Source organism: Letharia columbiana (genome assembly GCF_014066305.1).
Source record: "Letharia columbiana isolate WasteWater2 chromosome Unknown Sc0000018_s1, whole genome shotgun sequence".
Classification (NCBI taxonomy): Eukaryota; Fungi; Ascomycota; class Lecanoromycetes; order Lecanorales; family Parmeliaceae; genus Letharia; species Letharia columbiana.
Genome location: NW_023501059.1, coordinates 660,505 through 680,638, shown reverse-complemented (window position 1 = coordinate 680,638; position 20,134 = coordinate 660,505). Strand labels below are relative to the sequence as shown.

The window sequence follows — 20,134 nt, the reverse complement described above, 5'->3', positions numbered from 1 at the left end:
AATTACCCCAGGCTAGCTACCCCTGACCCTCCGATGCCTTCCAGAAAACCAGATCGGCGGTATGGCAGCAACTTCCGCTCTGCAAAATCATCATTCAATCCACGTCGGACCAAAACAGTCGATGCCTTTACCCTACGTGCGAGCGAAGCAACCTCCCAAGATGAGAAGCTACAAGCTACGCGCCTCGCTCACATCATTGACGAGTCTATGGGTTTTGCGCGCTATGACTCGGGTAGAAAGAAGATAGGATGGCTGTGCAACATGCACAGTACCACTATCGAAAATGAGAAAATTCCAGGCGGGCGCGCTGGGGTCGACTATTACTTCTTGGAAGAGGATGGCGGCACGTTCAAGGCTACATTAGAATATGATCCATACTTTCTGATCGCTGTGAGAAAGGGCAAGGAAGCTGAGGTGGAGGAATGGTGCCGACGGAAGTTTGAGGGCTTGGTGAAAGGAGTCAAGCGTACAGAGAAGGAGGACCTCCAAATGCCAAACCATTTGTTAGGATATCGAAGGATGTTCTTGCAACTGGCGTTCGAGAATGTCGGCGATCTGTTGAGTGTGAGAAAGACCATGATGCCAATTGCAGAGAAAAACAAGAGCGGCATGAATGCAATGGATACATATGCTGAGGTGGCCAGGTACAGAACACAGATTTCCTCGTCAAGGCTTTGGTGTGCTGACGTTCCAAGTGCCAATGCTGGATTTGACCTTTTTGACGATGAACGAGAAAATGATAGACGAACTAATGGCATAGCGGACGCAAGTGATTACATTGTCGACATTCGGGAGTTTGACGTTCCATACCATGTCCGGGTTGCAATTGATAAAGGTTGGAGCTTAGTGAGGTCAGCCATATCCGCGCTGTGCTGATTGTTCCAGATATTCGAATTGGGAAATGGTACACCGTGGAAGCAAAGCATGGCGTTACAAGTCTTACCTGTATTGAAGAGCGAATACAAAGAGCCGACCCTGTGGTCCTCGCCTATGACATTGAGACGACTAAATTGCCCTTAAAATTTCCGGACGCAGTCATAGACCAAATCATGATGATCTCATACATGATTGACGGACAAGGATTCTTGATCACCAATCGAGAGATTGTCTCGGAAGACATCGCGGACTTTGAATATACTCCAAAGCCGGAGTACGACGGTCCTTTCCTTGTTTTCAATGAGCCGGACGAGAAAGCACTCATAGAGAGATTCTTTCTACACATCAAAGATGCTCGTCCAACGGTGATAGCAACCTACAACGGTGACTTCTTTGATTGGCCATTCGTTGAAGCCAGAGCTAGTGTCCTAGGAATCGACATGTACCAGGAAATTGGATTTCGAAAGAACAGCGAAGACGTCTACCATAGTGATTACGGCGTCCATATGGACTGTTTTTCTTGGGTCAGTCGAGATAGCTATCTGCCCCAGGGTAGCAGAGGCTTGAAAGCTGTGACAGTGGCCAAACTAGGATACGATCCCGATGAACTAGATCCAGAGCTAATGACCCGATATGCGAGTGAGCGGCCACAGACCTTGGCCGAATACTCAGTCTCAGATGCAGTGGCGACATACTATCTCTACATGAAATATGTCCATCCTTTCATCTTCTCGCTATGTAATATCATCCCTCTAAATCCGGATGATGTCCTGCGCAAAGGCACGGGAACTTTGTGTGAAATGCTTCTTATGGTTCAGGCTTACCAGAAAGGCATTGTCCTCCCCAACAAACACAAGGAGCCCAAAGAGACTTTCTGGGATGGTCATCTTCTCGAATCTGAAACCTATGTAGGAGGGCATGTGGAGAGTATTGAAGCAGGCGTATTCAGGAGCGACATACCAGTGAACTTTGCATTGGACACCACGGCCGTCGACGAGCTTATACAAGATCTTGACGCTGCATTACATTTCAGTATCGTGGTAGAGGAAAAGAAGTCTTTGGAAGATGTCACAAACTATGTTGAGGTGAAAGCTGAGGTCGTTGCAAAGCTGGAGAGTCTGAAAGTCACACCGAACAGGCATGAAAGACCGTCCATCTACCACTTGGATGTCGCATCGATGTATCCAAACATCATGACGACTAACCGGCTACAGCCAGATTCTATGATCGAGGAATCCGACTGCGCAGCTTGTGACTTCAATCGGCCTGGAAAGACTTGCGATCGAAGAATGCCATGGTCGTGGAGAGGCGAATTCCTTCCAGCACAAAAGAATGAGTACAACATGGTCAGACATGCAGTTGAAAACGAGCGCTTTCCAGGTCGCTACCCCAACAGCCCTGCTCGAACCTTCCAGGAAATGAGCGTTGAAGAGCAGGCCGGCATGGTGAAAAAGCGACTTACGGACTACAGCAAGAAGATCTATCACAAGATCCACGAGACGAAGACCATTGAGCGTGAGGCCATCATCTGCCAGCGAGAGAATCCATTCTACGTCGACACCGTCAAAGACTTCAGAGACCGTCGATATGACTTCAAGGGCAAGCAAAAGGTATGGAAGAACAACACCGAGTTGCTGATGTCGTCAGGAGCGTCAGCGGCGGAGGTTGAAGAGGCCAAGAAGATGGTAGTTCTCTACGACTCGCTTCAGTTGGCTCACAAGGTCATCTTGAACAGTTTTTATGGGTACGTTATGCGTAAAGGCTCGCGATGGTATTCAATGGAAATGGCCGGGGTGACATGCCTGACTGGAGCCCACATCATACAGATGGCAAGAGAACTGGTGGAGCGGATAGGAAGACCTCTAGAACTTGACACTGATGGTATCTGGTGCATGCTACCAGCTACTTTCCCCGAAAATGTCGTCTTCACGCTCAAGAACGGCAAGAAGCTGCCAATCTCCTACCCTTGCGTTATGCTGAACCATCTTGTCCATGGCAAATTCACCAATCACCAGTACCAGGACCTCATCGATCCTCAGACTTTCAAATACGAGACGCATAGTGACAACACCATCTTTTTCGAAGTTGATGGGCCATACCGGGCTATGATATTGCCAACCTCAAAAGAGGAAGACAAGAATCTCAAAAAGCGCTACGCAGTATTCAATCATGATGGTAGCCTCGCCGAGCTCAAAGGCTTCGAGGTCAAGAGGAGAGGAGAGCTCAAGCTTATCAAAATTTTCCAAACACAGATTTTCAAATTCTTCCTTGAGGGTGATACGTTAGCGGATACATACGCCTCAGTATCCAAGGTGGCCAACCGGTGGCTTGATGTTCTGCATCAACATGGTTCGACACTCGCTGACGAAGAGCTGATTGATCTGATCTGTGAAAACAGAAGTATGTCGAAAGCTCTCGAGGAGTATGGTGCGCAGAAGTCGACATCAATTACCACTGCCAAAAGATTGGCCGAATTTTTGGGCTTGCAGATGGTCAAAGACAAGGGTCTGAACTGCAAGTACATCATCTCGGCCAAGCCCAAAAACGCGCCAGTGACCGAGAGAGCGATACCAGTAGCTATTTTCTCGGCCGACGATCAAGTCAAACGCTATTTCTTGCGGAAGTGGATGCGAGAAGACCCAAGCGACATGAACCCCCGAGCCCTCATTGATTGGGACTACTACACCGAACGTTTGAGTGGCGTGATTCAGAAGCTCATTACCATCCCTGCCGCTTTGCAGAAAGTTCGCAACCCAGTTCCACGGGTTGCGCATCCGGATTGGCTACAACGTAGGATCAATGTCAAGGACGACAGGTTCAAGCAGAAGAAGATGACCGACCTCTTCGACAAGGCACCGCTGTCTGAGATATCTATGAACACTCTGGATCACCGACTACCTACTGACGTGGAGGATTTTGGATCATCCCAGCTTTCGAATGCTAAGACGGGCGAGGTCACCCGAATGGTGCAGAAAAGGAAAGCTCCAGAGCCAGCAACTGTAGCGAACGCAGACCCCTATGCCAGTCTTCCTTCAAAGATGCCATCAATGACCGAAGACTACGAAGGTTTTCTTCGGTATCAAAAGAAAAAATGGAAGATTCAGAAGCAAGCTCGCATACGTCGACGCCAGCTCTTTGGCGAACGGAGTAATGCTGCAGCAGACACCCTCGGAAGTCTCTTTCAGAACCAGGCAGAATTGTTGTTCATCAATACTTGGCAGGTATTGCAGCTGCGAGACTCGGAGACGCCAGGACAAATTCGAGCTTTTGTTCTGATTGACAAGAAGGTGCATCCCCTCACAGTGAAAGTACCCAGACAACTGTTCTTGAACCTCAAGGGAAATGAGTTGCCCGATGTTGATGTGGAAGGCTGCGTTGTCGAAAAGGTCACCCACACGCTGCCAAACGGACATCACTCGGTCCATCTTTTCAAGCTTGTGATGTCCGAAGAAGTCTACGTCAGAGAAGACCAGAAACTTGCCACCTTGTTCAACCACCCAAGCGTCGAAGGCGTCTACGAGAAGCAAGTGCCTCTTGCTATGAGGGCTGTGCTCGAGCTGGGAAGTCTATGCACTTTCGACGAGAGCCAGAAAGGAGTCTTAGGTCGAGGTCTTGAGCATGGCTTCGATCTCCCGGCCTTACGACGCACTCCAGCAAAGCAGCCTTACCTTCTTGAGACGGAAATGGCTTTCATCTACCTTTACCACCTTGAAGCTGGTGATCGTCAGATTTTTGCGCTGTTTTCAACGATAAAGGATGAAGCGCACATCATCGTTTTTGACCGCTCAAAAGACACCCAAGGATTGCCTAATGCTGAAAAGGTCTATTCTGAACTACTAGCCAGGCGACTTAATGACAATGGAGGTGAGCCCTGGCAAAACATCTTCGAATATCAAGGACAAATTCGGTTCAAGACCACACAAGTCAGAACGAAGAGAAAGCTACACCTTGATGTCGGTGACATTGTCAAGAAGATGAAGGGTGACGAGAGCAAGCCAACGCTTCTAGTTATTCAGTCTCCACAGAGACGTCTGCTGCTGAATGACATTCCGTCGCTCAATGATCTGCCAGTCCTTCCGTTGAAAGTCGAAACTTCGGACAGTAATCTCCCTCAACTTGGCTGGCAGGGGTTCGTTGTCAAGCGCCTGGTGACTCACTACCTTGCTTTAGGTTCATGGATCAGCCATCTCGTTGAACTGGCAAGGTATGGGGATATTCCCCTCTGCAATCTGGAAAGGGATGATCCCCGGTTCCTGATCGATGTCGCTTATGCGAGACGGCTACAGAAAAGCAACGTGGTTCTGTGGTGGTCCGGTGGTCCCCTACCAGACCATGCTGGTTACGAGAAAGACGATATACTGACGCCCATGGAGACTGTCAGTATGCCTGCTGTTAACAACCCTGGCACATACTCGTCCGTCTGCATAGAGCTGGACGTTCGGAACCTCGCGATCAATACGATTCTAACGTCGTCTCTCATCAATGAGCTTGAGGGTAGCGATTCGGTTGCGTTCAATCCAGCTGCGCCAAGTGAAGAAGACGCCAACAATGGAACGGGTGTTCTCTACTCCGATAATGCCTTTGCATCTGCCGGCGTCACTGTCCTTCGAGAGATGGTAAAAGCCTGGTGGACGGAAGCCTGCAAAGGCAGTCCAATGGCCGACATCATGGTGCAGCATCTTGTGCGTTGGGTCGAGAACCCTGACTCATTTCTCTACGATCGCTCATTGCACTACTACGTGCAAATGATGTCTAGGAAAGCTTTCCAGCAGTTGATGACGGACTTTAAGCGCGTCGGATCCCACATTGTCTTTGCCAATGCAAATCGTCTTCTCCTCCAAACCACGAAAGCAGAGGTTGGCAACGCCTACGCGTACAGCCAGTATATCCTCAAGTCAATTAAAGCAAAGCCACTGTTCCATTTCCTTGATTTGGATATCAAAGAGTACTGGGATTACCTTGTCTGGTACGACGAATTCAACTATGGCGGCAAAGCATGTCAAAAGGTCGTCGAAGCAGAAGTGCAGACCCTTGACACGATCATGCACTGGCAGCTAAACACTTTCCTCCCCCTCCAATATCAGTCAATCTTCCACGACTGGGTCGTCGATCTCATCGATTTGATGCACCAAATCAAACGGCCTTGTCAGACACCCGTTGGCGATGACGGTTCAGTTTCCACCGCTCGACCGACTCAGCTCCCAGTCCGCCAACTTGGTGCCGATGACGATGCGAAAAGCAAAGATATTTTCACAAAAGCCATTTCAAAACCCCTGAAGCGCCAGATTATCGCCCTGATCGCTCGCTATCGTTCAGAGCTCGCTCACCCGGACCTTGCTTCAGATCACAACTTTCCCACCCTCCCTGGCTCCCATCTCAACTTCAAAAATACTCATCCAGTCCTACAACTCGTCAGATCCATCGTGCACGTCTTTTCGCTCGACAAAAGCATCAATCTCGAAGTACGCTACCTTCGCAAGGAGCTTCTTGCATTCTTCGAGATCAAAGAATTCAGCGCTCAGGCTCGCTTCGAAAATCCGAGCTCCAGCCTCAAATTGGAGCAGCTCATCTGCGAGCACTGTACCATGGCGCGCGATCTGGACTTATGTCGAGACGAGGACATATTGCCGGAAACTGCGACTAACGACTCCGAGCCAGCAGCAAGAGCATGGGCCTGCACGACTTGCGGGCATCAGTATGATCGACTGGCTATCGAAGAGCGCTTGATCGGGCGGGTCCAAAAGGTACTTGTAGAATGGCAAACCCAGGACCTGAAATGCGGGAAGTGTAAAAAGATCAGGGTGAATGATTTCATGGAACATTGTGGGTGCAGTGGGGGCTGGGTGGGTACTGTGGATAAGGACGATGTTGTTGGCAAGCTGAGGGTGCTCGAGAGTGTGAGCAAGATCTACAAATTGAAGATGTTGGAGGGAGTGATGGGAAATGTTCTAGCGAAGCTTTGAAATTGGCGTCTAAGGGATGATGGTTGCTTTACGTACATTGTAGCTGATACCATTGCGGATTTGGAGTAAGATGTCATTGTGAGCAATTAGCGATTAGCATTCCAGGAGTCGGATCATTGCTTAAGCAGTCATCTGAAAGATCTGGATGAGCTATTCCATTGTTGGTGCTATTTTTCTCGTTTTCTTTGTCGAATTCAACTCCGTAGGAGGCAGGATCTTCTCCCGTTCCATTTCGTCAAAGCACTCGGAGAGCGCATCCAAGAGTCAACATATCTGCACAAGCGGTGAGTCAACAGTCCGAGCCCCGTTGATAAGAATAAACTTACCCCGTCCATCCATACTTCCTCGCCTTACTCATGCTAATAACAACGTCGTAAATTCCTCCCCAGCACAAATCCCAGGAACCCCCAGCTAGCCTTCCCGAACGCATCCTTCTCCAGCCCTTCTCTCGCTTGTAGCTTCTCCCACCTGCATATATCGAAGTCTGCATGCCTCTGAGACAAAAAAAACCCCCGAGGATCTGAAACAGGTCTGCCTAGCAGTCTGAGCCTTTTGCTCGCTCGGGATACATATATTAGGACCCAAACACAGTTTTGATTGGAAGTGAACCGGGTAGGAATGTGCACTTACGCCTTCTTGACATCCTCACGCTGACTCCATTTTATCGAGTCGATCTTCTGCTCCATTTTACCTTGCGTGAAATTCCCCTCCAAGTCCCTCTCCGTATCCCTTTCGGCCGTTGGAGGTTTCTCCGCCAGCAACATCACGCTGTCTGTATCCTTGCCCACATCGACTGTGAATTGGTTGCAGGGGATATGGCAGCGGAAGGGCTTCGCGAGCTTAGGCCACATGTGTTGCCAGGATTCGGTGTCCCCGTTGACCACGTTGAAAGCCTGGTTGCCGCACTTGGGTTCCATGGCCGCCCAGAGGCTGAATTGTCCGTGCAGGCGGGAGTACGTGAAGCTGTCGAGGAGGATGTAGAATGTCTCGCTACCGGGAAACATGAGGTTGCCGTCGAGCTCCTTTGAGATAGCCGCGTAGAGGCCTGAGGCCGTGGCGCGATTCATGAAATTGCCTTGTGCAACGCCGATGACATCGTTGGGGTAGGTAACGACCTAGTCCTAGTTGGATTTCTTTGCTTTCTTGGAGAGGATACGCTTTTGATGGTAGTAAAAGTTCGAGGGGCGCCCTTCGCCTTCGATCCATCGGTCCGATTCTTCCATGGGCTGTTTTGGGCAGCCGAGATGTACACCGTAATGCTTTGCGCCTGTTGTGACAATGACAGGTTTGAGCTTCTTGGATGCGCCAGTGATGTCGAGGGCGTTGAGGAAGTTCGCTGACATTGCGCCGTTGACGTTCCAGCTCTCCTCATCGGAGTCTTTCTGTAAGTAGGCAGCGAAGACTGGATTGCAATGAGCCTTGAAACAAGTTTTGAGAATGAACACTTCCAAGACACGTTTCAAGAATCCGGATTTGTCCAGAAGAGGAAATCGGACTGGGGAAACACGTACAAAGGTGCTCTGCCTCGACGCCCTCAAGTTGTTTTGCCATTACTCTAGCATCCAGTGTTAGATCAACAGTATCCTAGTACATTTCGGAGTCAACATCCCATTCGTTGATAAGGATTTGAGTAATAAGACATGTTTGTGGAGTAGAAAGGGTGCTAGATTGGGCTACTTGTCCCCCCAACGTGTCTCGCGACTCAAGAAGCAGTCTCGAACAGGAAGAGATAATTCGGAAAAGCGCCTTACGTGCTTCAAGTTCGATTGGTATGTCTCCTTCTGACTCCTTGACAAGGCGTGTACGGTTCGCCATTGTTTAGGGTCTTTGCCGAGGGCGTGAATGATTTCACGGCCCAGGATACCTGGTGTACGAGATGATACGAGTACAGGCTTGGGAAGAGATACCAACGACTTGCTAGTCAGGAGGGGCGAACCTGTGGTACCAGTAACAATTGCAGAAGACATGTTGTATATGACTTAAGTGATTTAGGTATGGATTGTAGATGATGAGGGGGAATTATTGTAAAGTGGAAAAGACTGTACGCATGCTTTGTTTTCATTGATATAAATGAAGACACGAGGAAACGATCACGGTGAAGCTTTCGCATTACAATGTAATTATGACGAAGTCAAATCCTCGCCATGAAAGCGAACATCCGATAGGCCTCCGCCAATAATCAAACGCCCAGACGGAGCTTTTCCCCTTCCATTTCTCTTGCCAATTGATGCGTTGCAGCTCAGCGTACATGTATTGGATGAGGCAGGCATCTCTGGGAAAGTGAAAGCAAAAAAGAGAGACAGAGGCGGGGCCGGAGACGCTGACAGAGGCGTATGTACACTTCAGATTGGAATACGTAGGTAGGTCTCGCGGTGTTGGAACCTAGATCGCGGGTTCTGTGTGGATTTATCTGCGGACGGAATGAGAGCCAAATGACATGGAATATCGTCGAGAAGCCCAATTTCTTGTCCGTGGTAGAGGCTTCAGCCTAAAGGAAGACGAGGGGAAGATTTTATAGTGGAATGCTTTGTGTAATGACTTTGTGTAATGACCAGTAAATCGAACGTTCCCCATTGCATCTTCCCTAAGCCTCCCAACGTATGGCATCCACATCGCATTATTCGTGATAAAGTCTGATTCATCCAGTCATTTTCTCTGGGATCGAAACTGCTCCTTGATCTCTTCAACATAATGGTCGAGGAAATTCTTGGTTGGCTCTGCAACGAAGCCGACAGTCAGCCTTGCGCGATCCTTCTTCTCGGTTCCACTCACTATCCACTCGATCTATTTTGGTACCGCCCATCTCTTCCAGGTCAGGCCCTTGTCGCAGGTGACGGATTTTTCTATGTACATTCTGGACCGCTCGGTGGAATGTGGGGCTTGCGAGTAGCTAGCATCATCAGCGATAGTAGATCCAATATCGGCATAGAATCATACTCGAGTGGTCAGCCATGCCTGTTCTTGCTCAGCCTGGACATTCTGTTTGTGGATTCTGTGAATGATGACAAGCCCACCTCAAAGATTTGCACATGAATTCGCCCCCACCCCATTATCGTGACAACATGGGAATTAAAAAATCAATTTCCAGCTCGCGCAATCAGAGAGTAGTTTTCTTGGTGAGTGAAGGTCGTTTGATGTCGAGATGATTGTGCTTGAGCTTGAACGGTTAGGTGTTTGTATCTCGATTTTCGAATTTAACCTGACCAAGCGGAAGTGGCAACAAAAGAAATCTATTTTTGGGAAAGCGCGAGAGGCTGCTGGAACGGTGGAATTTTGATGAACAAATGTCCAAGGTACAACAAGTCACTCTCTACACTACTACCGTATGTTTGACTGCCTCTTTCCTACCCGATCATCACGAAAGTATCAACACTCTTTCCATCAAGTTCTCTCCCGCTCCCTGTTGACTGTTTGGCTCTTATAATAATTTTCCAACACTCCTCCTCCCTTGCCTTGCCTCTTAGCTGACCTCGTTGACTTTCATACAAGCAACTCGACTTTCTTATTTCACCAGTCTCTGATTCGTAAAAATTTCGTGTATGCTTTCTGGCAGGAAAGAGACGTGAAGAGCAGGTGTGATCCATCCAGGAGGCTTTCACTGCCTTAAATTTATTTCACGTCTTTCTCAACACTTTCATCATCGTCATCGACTCCTTAATGTAATTCACATGCGTTTGGACATGACGGCTCCTTTCGCCAAAGGTTTCAGCACGGCATATAAAAGAGCCCGCTCTCAGGATAGCCCTACGCCCTTGGCATCACCGCCAGTGTTAAAAGCGACCAAGATTGAAGAAGAAGAAGAAGAAGAAGAAGAAGAAAATGAACAAGGGGCTCAAGTTGAGTCCCGGATCCCGGCTTTCCTCCATCAATCACAAAGCGGTAAGCCTTCTCTTTTCGTGTGTCGTGCATACGCGAGCATGTATTATGCAGCTTCTTTTTAGATCATCCACTAAAACCACATAGCTGTTCGAGCTAAATTCAATGACTTGGCATGGAAGGAGAAGCTCCGCATCTTGCAAGGTCGGAGCGATCCATCTTCACAATGGGTGCAGGATACAAGCCCTCATGTCATGAGGCGGAATCGTTACGGTAACGTCCAGCCATGGGAAAAGTCGCGCATTCATCTCAAAGTTGCCGAAGGAAAGTCCGACTACATCAATGCCTCGCCCATATCACTGCGCGATCCACGAACAGGAGTAGAAACTAAGTTCATAGCAACCCAAGTATGTCTGTCCCGCTTTCCGCTGTTTCCTGACCAACTTACTGAACCTCTTCAAAGGGTCCCAAACAATCGGGTTTGAGCCATTTCTGGCACATGATATGGCAGGAAACCACCGACGTAGCTGTCATTGTTATGCTAACCCAAACCCATGATGGGACAACGGAGAAATGTTTTCAGTATTTCCCTTTGAATGTCGAGGCCGGATATTTTAAGGTAGAACCGCTAGACAGAGCGAGAGACACTCCGGAAGGCAGTGTAACTTTCTTGGAATACCATTTGGATATGGACTCAAAGACAGAAATCCGCAAGTTATCCTTGAGATTTGGTGCAGAAACGAAGGATGTATGGCATTTCTTGTTCTCCGGCTGGCCGGACTTCGCTGTTCCCGAAGACAACAACCGCACTGCGCTCCTGGAGCTCTTAAAGCTTTGCGCAGAGAAGAACACTTCGCCCAGCAATCCTAGGATTATCCATTGCAGCGCTGGGGTGGGACGATCAGGAACTTTCATCGCCTTAGAATATCTTCTTGCTCAAGTGGAATCAGGTGCAATACTGGACGCTAAAGAAGGCGAAGACATGATTTACGAGGTGGTGAACTGTTTGAGAGAGCAGAGAATGCTCATGGTGCAAATGGAGGGACAGTACCAATTTCTTTACGATGTCATTCGTGATCAGCTCAAGGAACGGCAGCTACAGGCATCCAGGCAGCACTCCCCAAAGCTTCAAGTGCAAGCGAACGGCACGAAGGCAGCAATTATTGATGACGCCAGTAATGCAGGTGGCTTTTTCAGCAACGTGAAGACTGATGAAAGTCAGGCCGCAGCCGTAGCAGAGATGAAATCTGGTGAAGGCCAGGTCGAAGAGTCCAAGCCAGCAGGTCAGGACCCCGGTGAGCAGTAAGGACTTTGAAGATTTTGGGGCAGGTCTGAACCTTGATAGGTGTACCATGGTTGGCGGCCTCTTTTGGACGACACTTTCTCTTTGTCTCGAGCTGCATCGTGGCGTTTGCTGCAGGGATATCAGGGATGTATCTTTGGTTCCGTGGGACAGGCGCAGATGGATGTTTGTGAGGCGATTCAGCACTATTAGACCATGCTAAACTCTACCAACATGAGATATGTGCAGTATGGGATTTCTTTGGCGCATTTTGAGCAGCAGCAAGCAAGCAAGGTTAGGTAGATAGCAGATGGAACAAGAATTAAGTAGCTGGTGAGCGGTCGCACACGAGGAAGTTCTGCTACTATGATGCCTTTTGCTTCCCATAAAACGCTTGCTATCAATCGATAGCAATACCAGCCCTTTAAAAATAAGGTACTACCTCACGCCTGAGCTGTCTTCGCTAAGTTGTTGGCCTGCTGTGGATTGATCTTCTTTCCATCCTTGTTGAACCGGACCCTCGGAGGTGGTGCGCGATTTCGGCGCCCTTCTCGAGAGCGGACACTAGGCGCAAATCTCGTCAGTCCAAGAGCCCCCAGGATGTGATAGGAGAAACGTACCGAACGATCTTGCCGTGAATGGCACATGAGACACAGTATTGGAGCTTCAGGTACATCTTTGGGACGGCGTATTCGGGAAAGACAGAGGCATCAGAGATATCGCCTGAATTCAAGTTCCATACGTTAGTCGTCATGATTGTATTGAGCTCCCTGTGCAGTTCAGGACGTAGGTAAGCCTGGGGGAGGCAAGACGTACGAATAGCAGCACTCTCAACCATGTTGCGGATAGTGAATCTCTTTATCGCCTTGTCCTTTGGTGTACACCGCGAGCAGTTGGAGCAGCGGATAGGCTTGACGTGACCTCGTCCCTTCTTGTTGCGACCGCTGTAGTAGACATGTTAGTCACGCGCTTGAGGCTCCTGATGTGGGTGTGGAGGCGTACTTGGATGCTCGCTTTTTAACCATGGTTGCGGTTCTGAAAAGAGGTCAATAACAGTGATACTTTAGCGGCCTGCGCTACAACGAGCCTTATATACGTACTTTTCGAGATGTGTTGATCAAAGAGTCGATGGTGCAAGTGCTCGTTGCTCATAGATTTAAGAGTGGGAGTGCTTCGCTTGGTAAAACCTCGGCGTCTTGGCGGTCACTGCTGTTGTCGCCGACTTGCCGATGTTTACGAATCGTTCAACACCCGAATCTCATTCGTCGAGAGAAATCATCGTGCCCAATTGACTTGTATTCCTCACTACCATGTCAGCTGCCAGTGGAACTTTCAGAGGTACTCCAAATAGAGGTGGTCAAGGCAGAGGTCAGGTACCTGCTTTCGAGAACAGCCCCTCAAATATACCCCGTCCCAAGCTAGAGTCACATGCTAGTTCCGCAATGCAGAGTGAGACTGGAAACTCGACACTGAGTGCGAGCAGGCAGAAGCAGACGAAACGTGATGAGGTCCGGCATTCTTCCCTATTAATGTGGTAGCATAGGCTGAAACCACCCACACAGGCCATTCGGAAGAAGATGGAGGCGGACCTCAACAAGAAGAAGGGAAACGCTACTCGAGCTCGACATACTCGAAAAGCCCCTCCTGGGACAGTCCTTGCCCTCAAACCCAGTCAGGCTCTCCAAATAAAACCAAATACTACCGTGGCAGAAGCGGCCCAACTGATGGCTGCAAAGCGAGAAGATTGCGTACTTGTCACGGACGACGATGATCGAATTGCCGGTATATTCACAGCTAAAGATCTCGCGTTCCGCGTGGTCGGAGCCGGCATTAAAGCTAGAGATGTTACCATAGCGGAGATCATGACAAAGAACCCCCTATGTGCTAGAACAGATACCAGTGCTACGGACGCTCTGGATCTCATGGTTCGGAAAGGCTTCCGACATCTTCCAGTCATGGACGAGAATCAGGATATCTCTGGTATTCTAGATATTACGAAGTGTTTCTACGATGCAATGGAGAAGCTGGAGCGGGCCTACAGCTCGTCCCGGAAATTATATGACGCTCTTGAGGGCGTACAGTCAGAATTTGGCTCGAGTCAGCCGCAACAAATAATACAATATGTCGAGGCTTTGAGGCAGAAGATGTCCGGACCTACACTTGAGTCTGTCTTAAATGGACTGCCACCAACGACTGTGTCAGTGAGAACATCTGTCAAGGAAGCCGCAAGCTTGATGAAAGAGAATCACACTACTGCTGTGCTGGTGCAAGACCAGGGCTCCATAACCGGCATATTTACCAGTAAGGACGTTGTCCTTCGAGTTATTGCTCCAGGATTGGACCCAGTAAATTGCAGCGTTGTGAGGGTGATGACTCCACATCCGGACTTTGCGCCCATGGACATGAGCATACAGGCCGCTTTGAGAAAAATGCATGACGGACACTACCTGAATTTACCGGTCATGAATGAGCCTGGGGAGATCGTGGGTATGGTTGATGTGCTCAAGCTCACATACGCGACTCTTGAACAGGTCAGTCTTTGAGGTCATCGTTTGCAGTAAAGATACTGATACCATCAGATCAATACAATGTCAACTGGAGATAATGAAGGCCCAGCTTGGGGCAAATTCTGGCTATCTCTGGACAACGACTCCGAGTCAATGATGTCAGGGGAAGGCAGCCATCGTGCGCACACACCTGGTCATCGATCACTCATGTCCCCAGAGTTGCTATCCCGCCCAAACGTTGATCGCGTGGATAGTGTGCAGCCGCACGAATCAGCCTCACACAATGGAGATGACGATCGTTCGGAAAGTCCAGAAGAGCCCCCGTCAGCGTCTATGGAAGACTCGCCGTTCCCTTTCAAGTTCAAGGCTCCCAGTGGCCGTGTCCATAGGCTGCAAGTCGCTGCTTCTGCCGGTATGGAGGACCTCGTCAGTAATGTAAATGCCAAACTTGGAGGAGAGATCGATGCAGTGGGTGGCGAGGCCATCGTCGAGGACGGGAAGCTGACAGCATCTGGCTACGCATTGAGCTATCTGGACAACGAAGGCGACACGGTCTCCATCACTACCGATCAAGATCTCCTAGACGCCATAACGCTCTCACGGCAATATCATCGGGAAAAGGTCGATCTCTTCGTGCATGACCCGGAAAAACCACCCATGTCAGCAACGGTGGATCCTCAGCCGGCAATGTCGAAACCCCTGACTCCTCCACCGTCGACGCTCAAGAGTCGGAGGTTCGATGATGACGAAGATGAGATGGTCACGCCAGTGAAAAAGGAGCGGAAACCTGTATCACAAGCAAAGCAGCAGCAGCCGGACCAATTGGTTGCAGGAGTACCCAACGAGCTATTGCTGCCGGGGGCGATTGTAACATTGGCTGTGGTCATCATTGGGGTCTTCACGATTGGCCGCGCGAGCCGTTCATGATATCGTATCGTACCTTAGCTTTCATTCCCCTTCTTATCTGCATGAGACCATTTAGTCGTCTCTTTGCTTTGCAAACTCTGCTTCTCTGATGTTCTTGGCACATTATGTATGATTACACTTAGAGTATTCTATTTGTGTCGGATAGCCAGAAGTAAAGTGGTAGAAGTAGGTAGGTAGGTAGAACGAAGGGGATGGCAAGTGATTATTTGGCAGCAAGCCTGGCTCCTGGATACCTACTTGCATCAAGCTGACGCTACGGAACTTCGGAAGAGGCCGCTGGTTAAGGTACTAGTACTCGCAGCCCTTCCCGCTCCACTAAAGTAGCTTAGGTTGGTACCTAGGCTCTCGGTAGGGTACATGTAGAGTACCTGAGTACTTACCTTACCTTAGAGAGTAAGAGCATATACCTTATGTACCCTTATCCTTGGCGCGTCCATTCGGCTTGGTGCGACGATGCCAAAATTTCTGTTTCGAAAATCCATTCAATCCCACCAGTAGAGTGTAAACACGCCTGCATACTTGGTTTTCCCTTCCGAACATGAACGGCAGTCTTGCTGCACAAGTCAGTGATTTGCTGTGATTCACTCGCTCTGAAAGCTTGCGCTGTAGAGCAAGGGTGCTTAGCTCGTGACCTCCGTTCAACTTCCTGTCACCCAGTGTTGACCAAACGCGCGAGGTCGAATTTTATTTACCATATTGGCTACAAACATTGGAAGCAGAGAGAGTGCCAATTTTCAACATGTCTATTCTTCCTCCTGAGGTCCACGCCGCTCTCGCAAGCCTCCTCCAAGGCCTGTCATCACCAGACAATCAAATTCGCACCCATGCCGAGGAGCAGCTCAGCAATGAGTGGACCGTTGCACGGCCTGATGTCCTGCTCATGGGCTTGGTTGAACAAATTCAGTCGGCCCAAGAACCAACGGTATGGCATCTACGTTCCTCATTGAGCATTCCCACACCTGGCTGACACGGCTCCTACAAACAGACTCGCTCTTTCGCAGCAGTCCTCTTTCGTAGAATGTCGACAAAGACAAGAAAAACGCCTGGGACGGAGGAGTCAAAAGAGCTGTTCATGTTATTGCAGCCGCCCCAAAAAGCGGCCATAAGACAGAAATTGCTCGAATGTTTGCAGAGCGAGAATCTCCCAATGGTTAGGCATAAGATCGGTGACGCGGTCGCTGAAGTTGCTAGACAATATGCGGATGATGGTAGGTGAAGCAGTGATCGCTGGGATACGAAAGGATCCGGACATTTGGGCTGACGTTTCGAACCACTCAGGCGAACATTGGCCAGAGCTTCTGCAAGTACTCTTTGTGGCTAGCCAGTCGCAAGATGCAGGCCAAAGAGAAGTGGCCTTTCGAGTATTCACTACTACTCCGGGAATCATAGAAAAACAGCATGAGGATACCGTGCTCGGCGCCTTTACGAAAGGCTTTGAGGACACGGATGTCATTGTATGTTGGTGACGTTCGATCTCAGGAAATTGCTGATACGGTAGCAGGTAAGGATCGCCGCAATGGAGGCCTTTTCGTCATTTTTCGCATCCATTCAGAAGAAAGCGCAGAAAAAGTACTACCCTTTAGTCCCAAAGATCCTCAATATCCTACCACCTCTGAAAGAGCAGGGCGATTCGGAGAACCTCACTAAAGCCTTAATCGCTTTAATAGAGCTGGCCGAAGAAGCACCGATGATGTTCAAGCATCTATTTCACAACTTAGTGCAGTTCAGTATGACCGTCATACAGGACAAGGAGCTTGGTGATCTGACTCGACAAAACGCGTTGGAACTCATGGGTACATTCGCAGACTACGCCTCCACATTGTGCAAGAAAGACCCTTCCTACACTTCAGATATGGTCACCCAATGTTTGAGTCTAATGACGGATGTTGGCCCGGACGATGATGATGCATCGGAATGGAACGCTTCCGAGGACCTTGATGTGGAGGAGAGCGATCTAAACCACGTTGCAGGAGAACAATGTATGGATCGACTTGCCAACAAACTCGGAGGTGGAGCTGTACTACCTCCTACCTTCCAATGGCTTCCTCGAATGATGACCTCTGCAGCCTGGCGAGATCGACATGCAGCACTTATGGCCATATCAGCAATCTCTGAGGGCTGCAGAGATCTTATGATAGGCGAGCTTGACAAAGTCCTCGATCTCGTCGTTCCAGCTCTCCGTGACACCCACCCCCGTGTACGCTGGGCTGGCTGCAATGCGCTGGGCCAAATGAGCACGGACTTTTCGGGAACGATGCAAGCAAAGTACCACAACGTCGTGTTGACAAACATCATTCCCGTGTTGGATGCCACTGAACCTAGGATTCAATCTCACGCCGCTGCGGCTCTTGTTAACTTCTGTGAAGAGGCCGAGAAAGCTACCCTTGAACCTTATCTGGACGACTTACTGAGTCGCCTTTTGCATTTGCTGCAGAGCCAGAAACGTTACGTGCAGGAGCAGGCTCTTTCAACAATTGCTACCATTGCTGATTCCGCCGAGACTGCTTTTGGAAAATACTACGATACCCTGATGCCTTTGTTGTTCAACGTCCTGAGAGAAGAGCAGTCGAAAGAGTATAGACTCTTGAGAGCGAAAGCAATGGAGTGCGCGACTTTGATTGCGTTGGCCGTCGGCAAGCAACGCATGGGATCAGATGCTGTGACACTAGTGCGAATATTGGGTAACATCCAACAGAACATCCAGGATACTGATGATCCACAATCGCAATACCTACTACATTGTTGGGGACGAATGTGTCGCGTTCTGGGGTCCGATTTTATACCATATCTTGCTGGTGTCATGCCTCCTCTGATGGAGCTTGCTAGCGCTAAAGCCGATATCCAGCTTCTTGACGACGACGAACAGATAGCCAAAGTTCAGCAGGAAGAGGGTTGGGAGATGGTACCGTTGAAAGGCAAGGTCATCGGGATCAAGACCTCCATACTTGAAGACAAGCACATGGCTATCGAGCTCATCGTCATCTACGCGCAACAGCTTGAAGGCGCATTCGAGCCGTATGTGATCAACATCATAGACAAGGTGTCTTTGCCAGGCTTGGCGTTCTTTTTCCACGATCCTGTTCGGGTTGCTTCAGCCAAGAGCGTGCCAGTACTTCTTAACTCTGTAAAAAAAGCACACGGGGAGACTTCCAGTCAGTTGGGTGAACTCTGGAAGGTGGTAGTCGACAAGGTCCTTGAAGTCTTAAGTGCGGAACCGGCAATTGATACGCTCGCGGAAATGTATCAATGTTTCTATGAGTCTGTCGAAGTCGTCGGCAAGAACTGCCTAACACAGGAACATATGGGAGAATTCATCGAGTCCGTCAAATCGACGCTTGAAGACTACCAGAAGCGGGTCAAGAACCGTGCCGAGGAACAACAAGAGACAGAAGAAGGCGAGGAAGAAAACGAAGACATCCTGTTCGCAATTGAGGACGACCAAACACTTCTCTCGGACATGAACAAAGCCTTTCATACCATCTTCAAAAACCAAGAAACATCATTTCTTCCATCTTGGTCACGTCTATTGCCTTTCTACGACGCTTTCGTCACTAGCGCAGACTCGACGCAACGGCAGTGGGCGCTGTGTATATACGACGACGTCCTTGAATTCTGCGGAGATCAAAGCTGGAGCTATCAAGGTCACATCAGACAACCTTTGGTTGCGGGCATGAGGGATGAGGTTCCTGCAAACCGACAAGCGGCCTGCTACGGTGTGGGCATAGCAGCACAAAAGGGTGGAGCAAATTGGTCTAGTTTCGTTGCTGAGAACGTGTCGACATTGTTTCAAGTCTGCCAACTTCCGCAGGCCCGAGAAGACGACCACGTCTTTGCTACTGAGAATGCATGTGCCAGTATCGCCAAGATCCTGCAGGCCAATTCCAGCAAAATACCCAACGTTCAGGAGGTCGTTCAACACTGGCTGAACACCTTGCCTGTGGTTAATGACGAAGAAGCGGCACCCTACGTTTACATGTTCTTGGCCCAACTAATCGATCAGTAAGTCCATTCACGTTCATGCTATCCTTGAGTGAGATATTGACTGACCAAAATCTAGACGGAATCCTGTCGTCATTGCGTCGCCTCAAATCTCGAGTCAATGCTTCGTAGCTATTGCGCAAGCACTCGAAGCAGAGACCTTACAAGGTACAACGGCACAGCGGGCGGCGGCAGCTGGTAAGCAACTTCTTCAGACAGCAGGTATCGACGCAAATCAGGTCCTTGCCACATTGAGCCCAGACACGCAGCAGACGGTTGCAGCTTATTTTGTATGAGGCAGGGATTTCAAAGCATGTTATGGGAACAACGCGGCAATGGAGGATGGATCATGAGTGATGCATTATGGCCGGGGTTTTGCATATGCATAATGTGTTCCGGCTAAATCTAGACAGGGAGAAGGCCCCAGGAGGTCTAGATACGTGTGGTGCGCATGTACTCGTAGTTCAAGCAGTCAGTCAGCGAGTATCTAGTAAGCTAGTGGTCACATGATGGCCGTTGAAAGTCTTGTGTTTCCTCCTGTGCTCCCATTTGTTATATGCTAGTGTCGTGATATACTACCTTACTCCCTTAGTAGAACATGCGGTCTTTGAGCCCTAGCCCTCAACGCCAAGGATTCTTCTCTCGCGAAAGACGCGTCGGAAAAGGCTCGGATTTTCACTTCAACATCTGCCCAGCCGAGTAGAGAACATTATCTTCTGGTTTCTAAATCCGACCCTTGCCAGGCTTGACAGCAGTGACAGACCTTGCATTCCTCAAACCAAACG

General features: G+C 49.3%; 7 protein-coding genes across 7 annotated transcripts; 4 read left to right on the top strand and 3 right to left on the bottom strand.

Annotated features, from left to right (window-relative positions):
• Positions 1–33: 33 nt before the first annotated feature.
• HO173_006351 (uncharacterized protein) lies at positions 34–6,839 on the top strand (the record flags this gene model as incomplete). Its single annotated transcript, XM_037308262.1, has 3 exons — positions 34–644; positions 696–835; positions 886–6,839. 3 exons carry the CDS (start codon positions 34–36, stop codon positions 6,837–6,839), a joined length of 6,705 nt encoding a protein of 2,234 aa, XP_037165036.1.
• A 194-nt stretch (positions 6,840–7,033) lies between these two features.
• On the bottom strand, positions 7,034–7,906 carry HO173_006350 (uncharacterized protein; the record flags this gene model as incomplete). Its single annotated transcript, XM_037308261.1, has 3 exons — positions 7,034–7,112; positions 7,166–7,198; positions 7,470–7,906. 3 exons carry the CDS (start codon positions 7,904–7,906, stop codon positions 7,034–7,036), a joined length of 549 nt encoding a protein of 182 aa, XP_037165035.1.
• Positions 7,907–7,960: 54 nt separating this feature from the next.
• Positions 7,961–8,806, bottom strand: HO173_006349 (uncharacterized protein; the record flags this gene model as incomplete). The annotated part of the gene is made up of 3 exons (XM_037308260.1): positions 7,961–8,241; positions 8,351–8,423; positions 8,591–8,806. The coding sequence occupies 3 exons, from the start codon at positions 8,804–8,806 to the stop codon at positions 7,961–7,963; spliced, it is 570 nt and encodes a 189-aa protein (XP_037165034.1).
• Positions 8,807–10,519: 1,713 nt separating this feature from the next.
• On the top strand, positions 10,520–11,961 carry HO173_006348 (uncharacterized protein; the record flags this gene model as incomplete). The annotated part of the gene is made up of 3 exons (XM_037308259.1): positions 10,520–10,718; positions 10,803–11,062; positions 11,119–11,961. The coding sequence occupies 3 exons, from the start codon at positions 10,520–10,522 to the stop codon at positions 11,959–11,961; spliced, it is 1,302 nt and encodes a 433-aa protein (XP_037165033.1).
• A 419-nt stretch (positions 11,962–12,380) lies between these two features.
• Positions 12,381–12,962, bottom strand: HO173_006347 (uncharacterized protein; the record flags this gene model as incomplete). The annotated part of the gene is made up of 4 exons (XM_037308258.1): positions 12,381–12,501; positions 12,558–12,660; positions 12,754–12,881; positions 12,940–12,962. 4 exons carry the CDS (start codon positions 12,960–12,962, stop codon positions 12,381–12,383), a joined length of 375 nt encoding a protein of 124 aa, XP_037165032.1.
• A 285-nt stretch (positions 12,963–13,247) lies between these two features.
• On the top strand, positions 13,248–15,371 carry HO173_006346 (uncharacterized protein; the record flags this gene model as incomplete). The annotated part of the gene is made up of 3 exons (XM_037308257.1): positions 13,248–13,445; positions 13,500–14,468; positions 14,517–15,371. 3 exons carry the CDS (start codon positions 13,248–13,250, stop codon positions 15,369–15,371), a joined length of 2,022 nt encoding a protein of 673 aa, XP_037165031.1.
• Positions 15,372–16,110: 739 nt separating this feature from the next.
• Positions 16,111–19,645, top strand: HO173_006345 (uncharacterized protein; the record flags this gene model as incomplete). The annotated part of the gene is made up of 5 exons (XM_037308256.1): positions 16,111–16,293; positions 16,357–16,579; positions 16,650–16,825; positions 16,873–19,370; positions 19,429–19,645. The coding sequence occupies 5 exons, from the start codon at positions 16,111–16,113 to the stop codon at positions 19,643–19,645; spliced, it is 3,297 nt and encodes a 1,098-aa protein (XP_037165030.1).
• Positions 19,646–20,134: the final 489 nt, after the last annotated feature.